This window comes from Saccopteryx bilineata, chromosome 9, assembly GCF_036850765.1.
Source record: "Saccopteryx bilineata isolate mSacBil1 chromosome 9, mSacBil1_pri_phased_curated, whole genome shotgun sequence".
In the NCBI taxonomy this organism is placed as follows: domain Eukaryota; kingdom Metazoa; phylum Chordata; class Mammalia; order Chiroptera; family Emballonuridae; genus Saccopteryx; species Saccopteryx bilineata.
In genome coordinates, this window is record NC_089498.1 from 90,471,913 (window position 1) to 90,486,117 (window position 14,205).

General features: G+C 39.9%; 1 protein-coding gene across 1 annotated transcript in view; it reads right to left on the reverse strand.

Annotated features, from left to right (window-relative positions):
- GLUD1 (glutamate dehydrogenase 1) overlaps positions 1-14,205 on the reverse strand; it is a 51,892-nt gene that overhangs the window by 29,190 nt on the left and 8,497 nt on the right. Inside the window, exon 2 of the mRNA XM_066243537.1 lies at positions 718-798. Coding sequence (XP_066099634.1) covers positions 718-798 — 81 coding nt within the window. The remainder of the gene's footprint in view (positions 1-717; positions 799-14,205) is intronic.

Sequence of the window (14,205 nt, forward strand, 5' to 3'; positions counted from 1 at the left end):
TGTGTGCGCGCACGTGCATTTTTTTTTAATTTAGTGGGAGGAGGGGAGTCAGAGACAGACTTCTGCATGCGCCAAACTGAGATCCACCCAGAAAGCCCACTAGGGGACGATGCTCTGCCCATCTGGGGCCCTTGCCCCGTTGCAACGGGAGCTATTTTTTAGCACTTGAGGCGGAGCCATGGAGCCGTACTCAGTGCCTAGGGCCAACTTGCTCTAATGGAGCCATGGTTGCAGGAGGGGAGGGAAAGAGAGAGAGAGAGAGAGAGAGAGAGAGAGAAGTAGAGAAGCAGACGGGTGCTTCTCTTCTGTGCCCTGACCAAGAGTCAAACCTGAGACTTCCACACGCTGGGCCGCTGTTCTACCACTGAGCCCACCGGTCAGGGCCACAATGCATATTTAATCACTGGCTTTACTACTTTGGAAAGTAAACAGCCTATTTATTTTCCTTCTACTAGGATTTGGTCTTATGTACAGAATATGGAAAGGGACTTAAAGGTCTTCACTTAAAGAAAATTCACTAAGTGGCTATAACAAGTTCACCATTTAAAAAAAGACTAAATCTTAAGACTAACTGAAAAATGATGTAAGCTTTAAACTGTGAAAGAATAACACAGAATCAGTTCTGATAAAGTCTATTTCTCTAACATCTTAAGAGTAACCTTGTACATAAACATAGTTCCCCAGAGTTCTTGTTAGGTAACAACGGAGGTCACTTACCAACCACTGCACACTTGTACGTCATCAGAGAGGCCAACGCTTTCACTTCATCGACACTCACATCCATGCTGTAACGAATACCTGGTAGTGTTGAAGGCAGAAAGAGAGTGTGAGATAGAAGAGGATGTATGTAGAACATCCTTCTGATGGGTTAAAAAAATCTACAGATTGGAAATGGCCTCAAGTATTACATTTTCTAAGGACACTTGATGTAGCTTATGATGAAAAGTTAGTAGGAAAAGTCAAAAGGAAAAGCTGCTAAGTAGACCCCGAGAAAGAGCTACAGGATGAGCACTCACTGTAATTTTAAGTACTATGACAGCTGAGAGACAAGGCCTAGGTTGAAGTCAGGTTTTTGTGTTCTGGCAGGAATAGCTACTAAGAGCATCATATAGTCCTGTTCTTTAGGGACTTATAGCCCAGTGAGAAATAACTATTTCACAAAATATTTACCTTCAACTGAAGGTTTTTTACACTTTAGGAAGGCAACTAATTCAGCAAAACTCTTTTTCATTTTGGTTTGGCTAATTTGGTAGAAAGTTCAAGGGTTTTGCTTTCTGATAACATACAGATACGGGCAAATGGGAGTCAACAGGTTCAACAGATTCAACTTGCAGATCAGATGTCTAAACAGAGGTTTTAGCTTCAAATGGTTATACTCAGAGAGCCTAACCTGTTATGTTATTCCCTTACTCACTGCTAGCCTCTTTCAATCAATAAATGAGAAAGTTGAGAAAGTAATCTCTCTTTCCTGGGATGAGCAATTCTTTTCAATTTCTGCAAGAATGGGAGGTGGCCAAGCAGATAGGCAGCTCTGTCTTAATGCCCCTGTATTTAGAAGTGTGGGTGTTTAGTAGAGGGGACACAGAGAAACTAGGCATGCCCATTACTTTAGCTTTAGGAATCTTGGTAAATCACCCTTCTGAGTTTTGCAGGGTTAAGACGTGTGTGTACTCCATAGTCCCCTGCTTCTTGACCCTAAGGAAGAAGGCCTATTTGAGGGTGCTGTATGACTATACCCTAATACTGTGTGTGCTTGTATGTGATGAAGGGTTATCTGGATAAAGGTGGGTACAACTTCCATTGAGAGTCACAAGAAATGGGGGACCCAGGCACATCTCAAAGAATTCTGGAGAGAAAAGTTTTCAGATAGAAATATACACTATCTAATGAACTGGCAGTTTGAGAAAACTTTCCTAGTCATTTTAAAAAGCTAGTTTCTTATGTTTCAGAAAACATCTATACATAAATAATGTTTTAAGAGGTTTTTATCTTTTGTGTATGTGATCATAAAGAACAAATTCTGAAGCTGAACACATTTGTTTGGACTACTGGAAAAATAAAGTAATTATATTTAGAAAGGGTAACCTTTTAGAACTATATATCTTACATATAGTGGGTCTTAGAATATTTGTGAAATAAATTTGTTATTAAAATTTTAAGAATGAGAAATAACATGTGTATTATTATTTTTTAGCAAATAGCAAATTGTGTACAGCTCACTTCCTTCCCTAGTTCTCTTGGGTCCCTGTTAAAAATATTCTTCATTCCAAGGAGCACTCCCTAATTAAAACAGCACCCCTTCCTCATCCCCACTTTTCTAGCCCCTTCTACCTTACTGTTTTACCACTCATTTCATTATATATTTGTTTACCATCTGGCTTTCCCATGAAGACAAACTGTTTTTGTTTACTGCTTTAATTCCTGGTGCCTAATACAGAAAATGGCATACATCAGGCACTCAAAAAGACATGCTGAATAGTATATGAATATCTCCTGACTCTTAAAACTTAAGGTGGAGCCTGACTAGGTGATGGCACAGTGAATAAAGCGTCGGACTGGGACACAGAGGACCCAGGTTTGAAACCCCAAGGTTGCTGGCTTGAGCAAGGCGTCCCAAGGTCGTGGGTTCATGCGGCTTGAGTGTGCAATCACCAGCTTGAGCAAGGGGTCGCTGGCTTGAGCAAGAGGTCACTCTCTCTGCTGTAGCCCCCCCTGGTCAAGGCACATATGAGAAATCAATCATTGAACAACTAAGGAGCTGCAATGAAGAATTGATGTTTTTTGTCTCTCCCTTCTTGTCTGTACCACCCTCTGACTCTTTGTAAAAAAAAAAAAAAAAAAAAACAAAACAAAAAAAACCTTAAGGTGGAAAGAGAAAAGCTATGGCCACTATTTTTTTTTTTTTTTTGCAGAGAGAGAGAGAGAGACAGAAAATGAGAGAACTGAGAAGCATCAACTCATATAATTACAGTACTTTAGTTGTTCATTGATTGCTTCTCATATATGCCTTGACCAAAGGTGGGGCTCAAGCTGAGCCAGTGACGCCTTGCTCATGCCAGCGACCTTGGGATCATGTTGATGACCCTGTGTGCAAGCTGGTGACCACAGGGTTTTGAACCTGGGCCTCAGCATCCCATGTCAATGCTCTATCCACTGCACCACCACTAGTCAGGATCACTAAATTTTAATATACATAATTCACCATAAGTGTCCATACATAGAAAGAACTAAAAAATATTAAAAAGCAAAAGGACTGGGACCTAAAAAGTACTCCAGACAAAAACAAAATAAAATCTGTAAGTAAAATTAAGACCAAGTGTTTGTATCTTTAAACTAAAATGTGAAAATTGTGTTAGGACAGAGACATGGGTTGGATGCAATGTCCAGCATTTCCTAACCGGTGAGCCCAGACCAGTAGCACCTGCTGTGGGTGTCTGCACTTGCTCACTGGGGAGGCACAAACACTAGTTGCAGGGGACAATGTGAGAGACAATACTTCAATTCCAACTATTAGACTGCTACTTACACTTACTACAAAGTAATGGCAAGTGCATATTTTTAAAAAGTCTAACCTGTTCGGACTTTAAACAACTTAATGAACCTTGATTTCCTTATTTCTCAAGATAAATTCATGGGGACAGTAAAATAGTTTACTATTAATTAGTATTCCTATTACACATAAAGCACATTTTTCATCACTTTTTAGAGACCATGAAAATTGCCACTAAATTATATTAATTTTCCTTCCTTTCTTAAGTGGGGAAGAAAGTTACTTTCCCTTAGTGCTTATAATTAATACATTCAACAGGAAACTAAAAAATGCCTTGAAATAGTAATATTCATAAATCAGATAGCAATCCTAGTATTTCAAGTACCCCTTCCATTTCACTTTATGAAAGACCTACATCAATACCTGTTTATGCTAACTGAAAGAAATCTAAAGAGATCTTCATTTTGATGAAAAACAGAAACTAGTGCTCAGCGTTAGTTTTGCAATGAGCCTTTACAGAGGCAGCATGCAGCAGGAGCAGCGACAGTGTACTGCTTTTACTGTACCAATGTTGTTTTAGGTTTTATGTGTTGTTTGGTTGTTATTTTTGGGGAGGTCTGGGAATACTAAAATTTTTTTCCATATAAATTAAAGATGACTGCTTCTTTGATTTATGCCACCTTGGGTTACAAAGGTTTTCATAAGAATGCTTAATTTTGGGGTAGCAGGTGAAATGTGTACTTTTTTTTTGTATTTTTCCAGAGTGAGAAATGTGGGGGTTGAGGGGAGGCAGACAGACAGACTCCCACATGCGCCTGACCAGGATCCACCCGGCATGCCCACTACATGCTCTGCCCATCTGGGCATTGCTCCGCTGCAATCAGAGCCATTCCAGTGCCTGAGGCGGGAGGCCATGGAGCCATCCTCAGTGCCCGGGCCAACTTTGCTCCAATGGAGCCTTGGCTGCTGGAGGGGAAGAGAGAGACAGAGAGAAAAGAGAGGGGGAGGGGTGGAGAAGCAGATGGGCGCTTCTCCTGTGTGCCCTGGCCAGGAATCGAACCCAGGACTTCCACATGCCAGGCCAATGCTCTACTGTTGAGCCGACTGGCCAGGGCCTGAAATGTGTCTTCTAGACAGAGTTGTTAATTAGAAACTAGAAAGTAGACCCCTCCTTCTACAAAAGGGTGTAAATAAAATGTCAAAGTCCTAGAATGATGAGTCAGAAACTGCATGCATACCAAGAAACATGTTTCCACTGGCTAGAACCCAGGAATTCTGGTTTGTACATTAAAATTTTCTTTCCTAGCCACACCCATTAAGAGTTCATCTGCAAGACTGAAGTGGCACCACATACGCTACCTCACACAACAGGCATTTTTCTGCAGGCTATGGACCAATAAAGAGCTTCCAATAACCAACAGTGAGGGAGCGGCTATCAGGAAAGGGGAACAAGACCTGGAGCAGACAAGTGTGTGGCCAGGGCCCAGAGCAAATGCAGGTGGTACTGCCTGGGCTAAAGAAACATGTTTCCATTTTAACTTTCTAACCAATCAGTGGTACATAAATATTTTCATTTCTGGAAGTTGACAGATATGCTAGAACAGTGCTTTTCAACATTTTTACACTTGAGGATGGGTGAACATAGAATTATTTCAGACTGCTAAGGTAGAAATAAAAAAAAATTAGTGTTTTGTGTATTATATTTTAATTATACTATAAAATTCTCTAAAATAACCAGATGAACAGTAAATCTTTAATAGAATACAACTGAAATTGCTATAGAGCAATATTTAATTCAAGTAAAGCTAGTGTGAAACCTGCTATTGCTTCTTTGCAAGAATACTTGCAAGTTTTGTTATAATAACCAAGTTTTGTTTCTGAGAGAAGAAGTGCTGCATTGACATCCACTTCGGTTTCTCTGTCTGGTTTTTATTAGTGATGGGGCCAAAGAAGTGTTCTCACACAAGCAGGTAGCAGAAACTACAATTAAAAATTAAATAGCGCCTGACCAGGCGGTGGCGCAGTGGATAGAGTGTCGGACTGGGATGCAGAGGACCCAGGTTCGAGACCCTGAGGTCGCCAGCTTGAGTATGGCTCATCTAGTTTGAGCAAAAATTCACCAGCTTGGATCCAAGGTCGCTGGCTCAAGCAAGGGGTTACTCGGTCTGCTGAAGGCCCGTGGTCAAGGCACATATGAGAAAGCAATCAATGAACAACTAAGGTGTCGCAATGCGCACCAAAAAACTGATTGAAGCTTCTCATCTCTCCGTTCCTGTCTGTCCCTGTCTATCCCTCACTCTGACTCTGTCTCTGTTAAAAAAAAAAAAAAAAAAAAAAAAAAAAAAAAATTAAATAGCTTTGCCCTGGCTGAATAGCTCAGTTGATTAGAGCATTGTCTCATAACACAGAAGGTTGTGGGTTCAATCCCTGCTCAGGGCACATATAGGAATAGATTGATGTTTTTCTTTCTCTCTCTCTCAAATCAATAAAATAAACATCTTGAAAAATTTAATAGCTTTTTAACTAAGAGATGGATATTCTTTCAGATATCCAAAACTGTGACAATGATTACATTTTATTTGGACACCAGAGTGACATCAGAAGATAAATCTATCAGTTTCTCTTTCACAATGACTAAGGGAGGAGTTGATATCTTCCATGAATGGGTTATTGATCTAGGTAACCTTTATGGGGATTCTCATTTTTGAGGTAATAATGGTCAAAGTTTTGAACTAACACTGTTAAATGTTGACTTACTATATTAAATATGAATTTCCAGTCATCGTCTGCAGCAATAAAAAAAGTCTTGGAAAAGTACAAACATTTCTACATTTTCTCCCTGTAGGCGACTTTCCCAAAGAACAAGTTTCTTTTTGAATGTATCCATCTTAATTCTTGATGTAATAATGTTTGTGTTAAACCCTTGGAAAAAATATTTAGTTTGTTGAAGAGGCTACATATATGCACCATATATGCCAGCTTAGCCATCCATTCTTCATCCAGCAAAAGCTCTACTGATGCAGTTTCACTCTTGCAGAAACTGTTTCACTTCTCTCAGCTCAAAAAGGCATAAAAGAACCATTCCTCGTGATAGTCACCTCACTTCGGTATAGAGAAGATGTTGGTATTGTGAATCTATGCTTTCACACAGTGTAGTGAACAGTCAAGTTCAAACCTTGGCCATGAATATCATTAATGATCTCCACTGTGTCAATCACCACTATGGTCAAGTTTGGGAAAAGTTTCTTTGCAACTTAATGCTGCTGGTGAAACATATAGTGCAGGGACAACATTTCTAGATGTGCAAAGTCCTGTTTTCACAGCTTCCCCTGAGGGATGTCTAATCATGCTTGCAGCACCATCATTACTTGCTCCAAGGCACTTTCCTCAGTCTAAAGCCCTCCACTTGAAACATTAAGTATCTCTCAACTCGTGGTTCAGCCAGGTAGAACAAGAGAGCAGAGATGTTCTTTCCTAAGTCTTCATCACCAATAAAACTCACAACACAAAGCAGAATAACATGATTACTCTCATGTTAGGTGATTCATCAAGTTGAATGACAAAACATTTCGATTTCTTTATCCCCTCTACAACTTGCTCTTCAATATTGTTAGCTGTGTCAACAATTCTTCTTTTAACGGTATTGTCTGAAAGTGGCATAGCCTCAAGTTTTTGTGTGGCTCAAAGACCCAAAATTTCCAGTGACATCTATGATGCAATGCTTTACTAATTCTTCACTAAGAGTGAACAATTTGTACATTTTCGATAATTGAAGGGCAGCTAATTAAGACACTTGAATCAGTGATTTGTCACTAGTCATCATTTTCTTCATTTGAATTTTCTGACTTTTTATTTGGTTGTATACCCTTTCAAAAAAAACTCAGTGGCTTCTCAATATGATTGCTATGCTTCAAATGCTTATGTTTGGAAGGTTTCATTGCATCATTTAACAGAATTTCAGAACATACTATACACTAGGACCATGACCAATAATACATTACCAGGTACTACAGTGAAATCAGGTTTTAAATACTCATCTTACTGCCTAAACAAAGTTTCCTTTTCTTTTTTATTCTGTTGTACCTTCGAAATTATCAACATATTTCTTTTTCACTGTTTCTTTTGAACTTGAAGCACAAGTACTGGGGCTACTTTCAGTGTCATCACTACTTTTACTTTGGACTATTGTTTTCACTTTTGAAGAAGGTTAAAAAGGTTGGTTGTAGTTTTTCTTCCATTATGCAGGGTTTAAAATTCATAGCACAATGACACTAAAACACACAATAATTTATTTGTAAATATTATGGACACATTCTGAACAGGTGAGTACATGCATAATGATTTGTGCAAGCATGTAAAAAATGTACTACTGAGGGAGGGGGCTGGAAATGGAAACACACCAACAAATGAAGTTTTATCCCACTGCACACAATGGTACATTACAATGCAAGCTGGTACTTGATTTCTGACTACTACATGTATAACGCATTGAACACTACATAAGTTTATCTGAACACTATTTGCACAAACATGAAAAACAAAATGGACTAGAGAGTTAGAGCCTGTGTATAACCTAGCCGGCCAGAAACAGAAACACAAAACAAATAAAGTTTTATGTTGTTGTGAATAAACAGTACAACATGTTACAAGCTGATGCTTGATTTCTGACTCCACATGTATGATGCAATGAATGCTACGTTAAGTTTGTCTGATTTTTTGTCTATTGTGCATGATTAGTTAAATCCTCCACATGGTGCAAAAGGCTGAACAAGCCTACAAGTTCCAAAGATATATAAGACAACCTCAATAGTATTTTCATCGATGATACAGGCTGATAGGTGGTAATCACCCTGAGCATAAGCGAATTTGACTAAGATCACTGGGTCTAGCCTGACCGGGTGGTGGCACAGTGGATAGAGCGTCGGACTGGGATGCGGAAGACCCAGGTTCGAGATCCCGAGGTCTCCAGCTTGAGCGAGGCCTCATTTGGTTTGAGCAAAAGCTCACCAGCTTGAGCCCAAGGTTGCTGGCTTGAGCAAGGGGTTACTCGGTCTCCTGAAGGCCCGCAGTCAAGGCACATATGGGAAGGCAATCAATGAACAATTAAGGTGTTGCAATGCGCAACGAAAAACTAATGATTGACGCTTCTCATCTCTCCATTCCTGTCTGTCTGTCCCTGTCTATCCCTCTCTGACTCTCTGTCTCTGTAAAAAAAAAAAAAAAAAAAAAAAAAAGATCACTGGGTCTATAATCTTCATACAACACCAGGGTGGTTAACTCTTTTGTGGACCTGCATGAAATTTCCAGCAGACTGACAGTCAAAAAACACTGTGTAAAACATGGTTGGTTACTTGTACTGTTCATCTGAGAAACAGAAAGTCTCAAAGTACCATAAAATACTCTGTAAGAAATACCTGAGACAAAACAAACTCTAGTAAAAAGGCCTTACCCACAGCAGGGTAAGCTAGTTGCTTTTCCTCCTCTGGGATTGGAAACCAAAGATAAATACTAAAAATATACTGTCACCTGAAAATTCTTAAACACATTCTACTGGACACTAAGACTATGACTATAAAAAAAAATGATATACTCCACTATATTTGTAAATTCAGTAGATTAGGAAAAATTAGTAGAACTGATGTACTGAGGGACAATAGGATATGACACATACTTCAAAGTTCTGAAAGAAAGAGAAAATTTAGCATTTTTGGATACCTAATACTTCAAGAATACTCAGTTTGAAGACAAAGTTGTTCAGTAAGGCCAAATAACACATACTATACACATACATACAAGAAAACAAGAAAACCTTAAAATGTTTTCAATCAAAATTAATTAAGAAGGATCAGCTTGTTCTGTGGCGGCACAGTGGATAGTGTCAACCTGGAGCACTATGGTCACTAGTTCAAAATCCCGGGCTTGCCTGGTCAAGGCACATACAGAAGCAACAATGAGCCGACGTTTCCTGCTCCTCCTCCTCTTCCTCCTCCCTTCTCTCTCCTCTCTCTAAAAATCAATAAATAAAATAAAGAGGGCCTGACCAGTGGTGGTACAGTGGGCAGACCATTGATTGACCTGGGACACTGAGGTCCCAGGTTCAAAAGCCCAAGGTCGCTGGTTCATCTGGCTGAATACAGGCTTACTAGCTTGAGTGCAGGATCATCAACATGACTCCATGGTCACTGGCTCAGCTGGGGGCCCTGTCCCGTCAAGGCACATATGAGAAGATGCTTATCATAACTATGAGTTGATGCTTATCTTCTCTCTCCCTTACTAGTCTCTCTCTCTAAAAAAAAAAAAAAGAAATGGAAAAGGGCTTCAGACTAAGAGTCTGAGCTGGGAACCCCCCACCCCCATGAAGGATCATATTTGCAGTCTTGCCTCCTTTTCTGTGGGATTGTAAATGTGGTAGAGAAGGCTGAAGGTGAGCAGGGCTAAACAGAGAGCAACTAGGAGCACAGGTACAGAAACTAGAAGGAAGATAAATTGTCTCTAGAAATGGAGAAAAGTAAATTATATTTTCTTACTTTTTTTTTGTATTTTTCTGAAGTGAGAAGTGGAGAGGCAGAGAGACAGACTACTGCATGCACTCGACCGGGATCCACCCAGCACGCCCACCAGGGGGCGATGCTCTGCCCATCTGGGGCGTCGCTCTGTTGCAACCAGAGCCATTCTAGCGCCTGAGGTGGAGGCCATGGAGTCATCCTCAGTGCCCGGGCCAACTTTGCCCCAATGGAGCCTTGTCTGTGGGAGGGGAAGAGAGAAAAAGAGAGAGAGAAAGGAGAGGGGGAGGGGTGGAGAAGCAGATGGGTGTTTCTCTTGTGTGCCCTGGGCTGGAATTGAACCTGACACTTCCACACGCTAGGCCGACACTTTACAACTGAGCCAGCTGGCCAAGGCTTTCTTGTATCCTAAAGTCTTGGAGCACTGTTAGCCTTTGTTGACCCTAGCATTATGGAAGAAATCAACTGAGTCTCTAAACAACAGTGCTGGCATGTGTAAGAATGCAAATTAGAATGGAGGTAGATATTTTCAATGAAAAGCTGGCTAACCTAGAAAGCGAAAGGGGTGATTACACAGGTGTGGACCACAGGACTGATACCATTAGAAATAAGTCTGGGACCACATTCTGATGGACCCACAGAGTAATCTGTGTTTTCAGTTCACCAGAGAAATCAAAGAAACACCACCCATGGCCATGTTTATTATTCATCAAACTCAGTAAAATTTGGAAGAAGGGCTGGTGATAGAATTAAGTACCCAATTTACAATGACAATTTTGAAAGCATCCCTTTTATTCTCAAGAGAAACGACCTATTTTGAGCTAACTGGTATCCAGATGTTTCAAAAGAACATTAATAAAAAGCAGACATCTACAAACTACACACAGTACAAAGCATTCTTCTGTTTAACTTAATTACCAAAAATATTCCTTACTATCTTTAAGAGTCTAGCAGTTGGTGTTACACTAAGTTTTTCTAGGAGTAAAGTCATGATTAAAAACTAGCTTAAATTGGCCCTGGCCGGTTGGCTCAGTGGTAGAGCATCAGCCTGGCGTGCAGGAGTCCCAGGTTCGATTCCCGGCCAGGGCACACAGGAGAAGTGCCCATCTGCTTCTCTATCCCTCCTCCTCTCCTTCCTCTCTGTCTCTCTCTTCCCCTCCCGCAGCCAAGGCTCCATTGGAGCAAAGTTGGCCCAGGCGCTGAGGATGGCTCTGTGGCCTCTGCCTCAGGTGCTAAAGTGGCTCTGATTGCAGCAGAGTGATGCCCCAGATGGGCAGAGCATCGCCGCCTGGTGGGCATGCTGGGTGGATCCTGGTAGGGCGCATGCAGGAGTCTGTCTGACTGCCTCCCCATTTCCAACCTCAGAAAAATACAAAAACAAACAAAACAAACAAACAAACAAAAAACTAGCTTAAGTTGCTATAGTGATGAAACAAACACACAGCCTGAAAAAGAGTATGTGAAAACCACAACTTGAATTTGCTTGAAATGCTTTTCCTTTTGCTAGTTGACTCAAAACTAGAAACGTACAAAAAAGTTCCTAGAGACTAAAAGTCACCATTGTTTCTTATGATGAAAATTCAAATGGTTTTTACAATTACATGAACCTGTATTTTGTTTTATTTATTGGTTTTAGACAGAGAGGAAGTGAAGGAGACGGAGGGGGAGGGAGATATCGATTTGTTGTTCTACTTATCCATGCAGTCACTGGTTGATTCTTGTCTGTGCCCTGACCAGGGATCCAACCCGCAACCTTGGTGTATCTGGACGATGCTCCAGTAAGCTGAGCACCCTGGCCAGGGCTGACCTTGTATATTTTAATAGGGTTTGATTTATTCATCAGATATTCAATTTCCAACTGTATTCTCTCATTTTTCAGAAACTATTCAGTAATCAAGGGCTCTACCACAAGAATAGAATTCTCAGAAAAGCCTTAGAACTCTTAAAAACTCACACAGTAATACTCTTGCCATTTACTTAGTAGAATCTATTTTCTCAATACTAATAAAATTTCCTAACTCGTAATAGGACAACACAAGTTAATTAAAAATGATTGGGGGAAAGAAACAGTGAGGAACTAGTACTCATCAAGTAATGACCATGTAAAATGCTAGGAGTCTCAGATAACTCATTCAGCTGGGGGAAGGCACAGTTAGCACTGGAGCTGTGCCAATCACGCACTTTCATTGTTTTCCATGGTAACGACATGCTGCTGTTTAAAAACACAGGGAAACAAACACTTAAGTGTTTCAACCCATTCTCGTCAAAATCTTTATTTTAAACAATTTGAAGAGACAAATAAGTTTTCTGGAAAACAGATTTTTAACTGATATTTGAAAAATAAAATAGAAAATATTTATTCCTTCTTTTCATTAAAATGATATAACACATAGGTATGTTTTCATCAAAATTTAACTACAGAAAAAGCTAAAGGCTCCCCTGATGACTACTTGTGATCTCAGTCTTCTCCATTGGGGTGACCATTCTTAGCAACTTAAATGTATATATGTATCCTTCCAAATTATTTCCCTGCATTTCTGTACATACATTTCTATAGAATATATAGCTTTGCTTTGTGCTTAGGTATTTAACTTACTATCCAGTGAATGCAATAAAGAATATGCATTTAAAGGAAGGGATTTTTTTTTAATTTAGAAAATTAAATTTAATGGGTGACATTGATCAATAAAAGTACATAGGTTTCAGGTAAATATCTCTATAGCATTTGAACTGTTGATTATGCCCATCACCCAAAGTCAAATCATTTTCTGTCACGGTATATTTGTCCCTCTTTATCCCCCTTCCTCAACCCCTCCCTCTAAAGAGGAGATCTTGTTAATTTTTAGTAGATTCCTTATTCCGATAATTCTAACAGGAAACTCAGTCACATCTTCATACTAACTAGGTCTTGGAAACAATGCTATTTAAACTGATGAATATGAATGAAGTTGGAAAACATTTAGCAAAAGGTAACAAGTAACTTGCTATTAAAAAGTTCAAAGGGATAAAGGCTCGAAATTTCAGATATCCAGTTTAATATAAATTATTCACAAGTCCAGCTGGTATTTGAGATGGATCTTAAGAGTGGAAAAGATTATAGAGAGCCTGCCCAGGTGGTGGCACAGTGGATAAAGCATTGGACTGGGACACGGAGGATCCAGGTTTGAAACCCCGAGGTTACCGGCTTGAGTGTGGGCTCATGCAGCTTGAGTGTGGGCTTACCAGTTTGAGTGAGGGGTTGCTGGCTTGAGAATGGGATAATAGACATGAGCCCATGGTTGCTGGCTTGAGCAAAACGGTCACTTGCTCTGCTGGAGCCAACCTCCCCTCCCCCACAAGGCACATATGAGAAAGAAATCACTGAACAACTAAAGAGCTACAATGAAGAATTGATGCTTCTCATCTCTCTCCCTTCCTGTCTGTCCCTATCTGTCTGTCAAAAATAAATAAATAAATAAACAAATAAATAAGGATTAAAAAAAAAGAATTATAGGGTGACAGGAGACAAGGTATGGACAGGAACCACAGACAGCGACAGTACTTTTGCAAGGGTTAAGACTAAAAAAGTATATGCTTGTATTTCCAATGTTCCTAAAGATCACTTTAAACTGCATTTCCTTTATGTTCAAAACAAATCTTTCCTAATAACACTTTTCTGTCCCTGATACCACCATTTTTCCTACTTATGTCTCAGGCTAGAAATTTGAGATATCTTTGACTCTTCTCTTCAATCCATGTATATCTCTTATCTGCTAGGTAATACTATCGTTTTTCTAAAATGTTTTATCTGTCCTTTACTTTTCATTTCCTCTGATACTACCTATCACTTCAATCCCAGTTTCGCCACTGCCTAGCTTTCTGTGCCTCCTAGGTTTATCATTTCCTATCCAACAAACTTCAAAGGAAAACTTTCTGCTCACACATTTCTGACGCCAAGCAATTCTCCAGTTCTTTGTGAACTCCAACTGGGTGTGCTGTAATTTAATTCAATTCTGACACTGACTACCCAAAGTTAGTGTATATTCCACAGGCTGAGGGCTCAGTCCCACAAGACTCCTCCCATTTCAGTTACAACTATTGAATGTGCAGGTACTCACACTTCTATCCAACTTGGCTTTAGATTGGAGGCTCCCACAATCCCCTCCTCAGGCTTGATAATTTGCTATAATGGCTCACAGAACTCAGGGAACCACTTTACTTGTTTTACTGGTT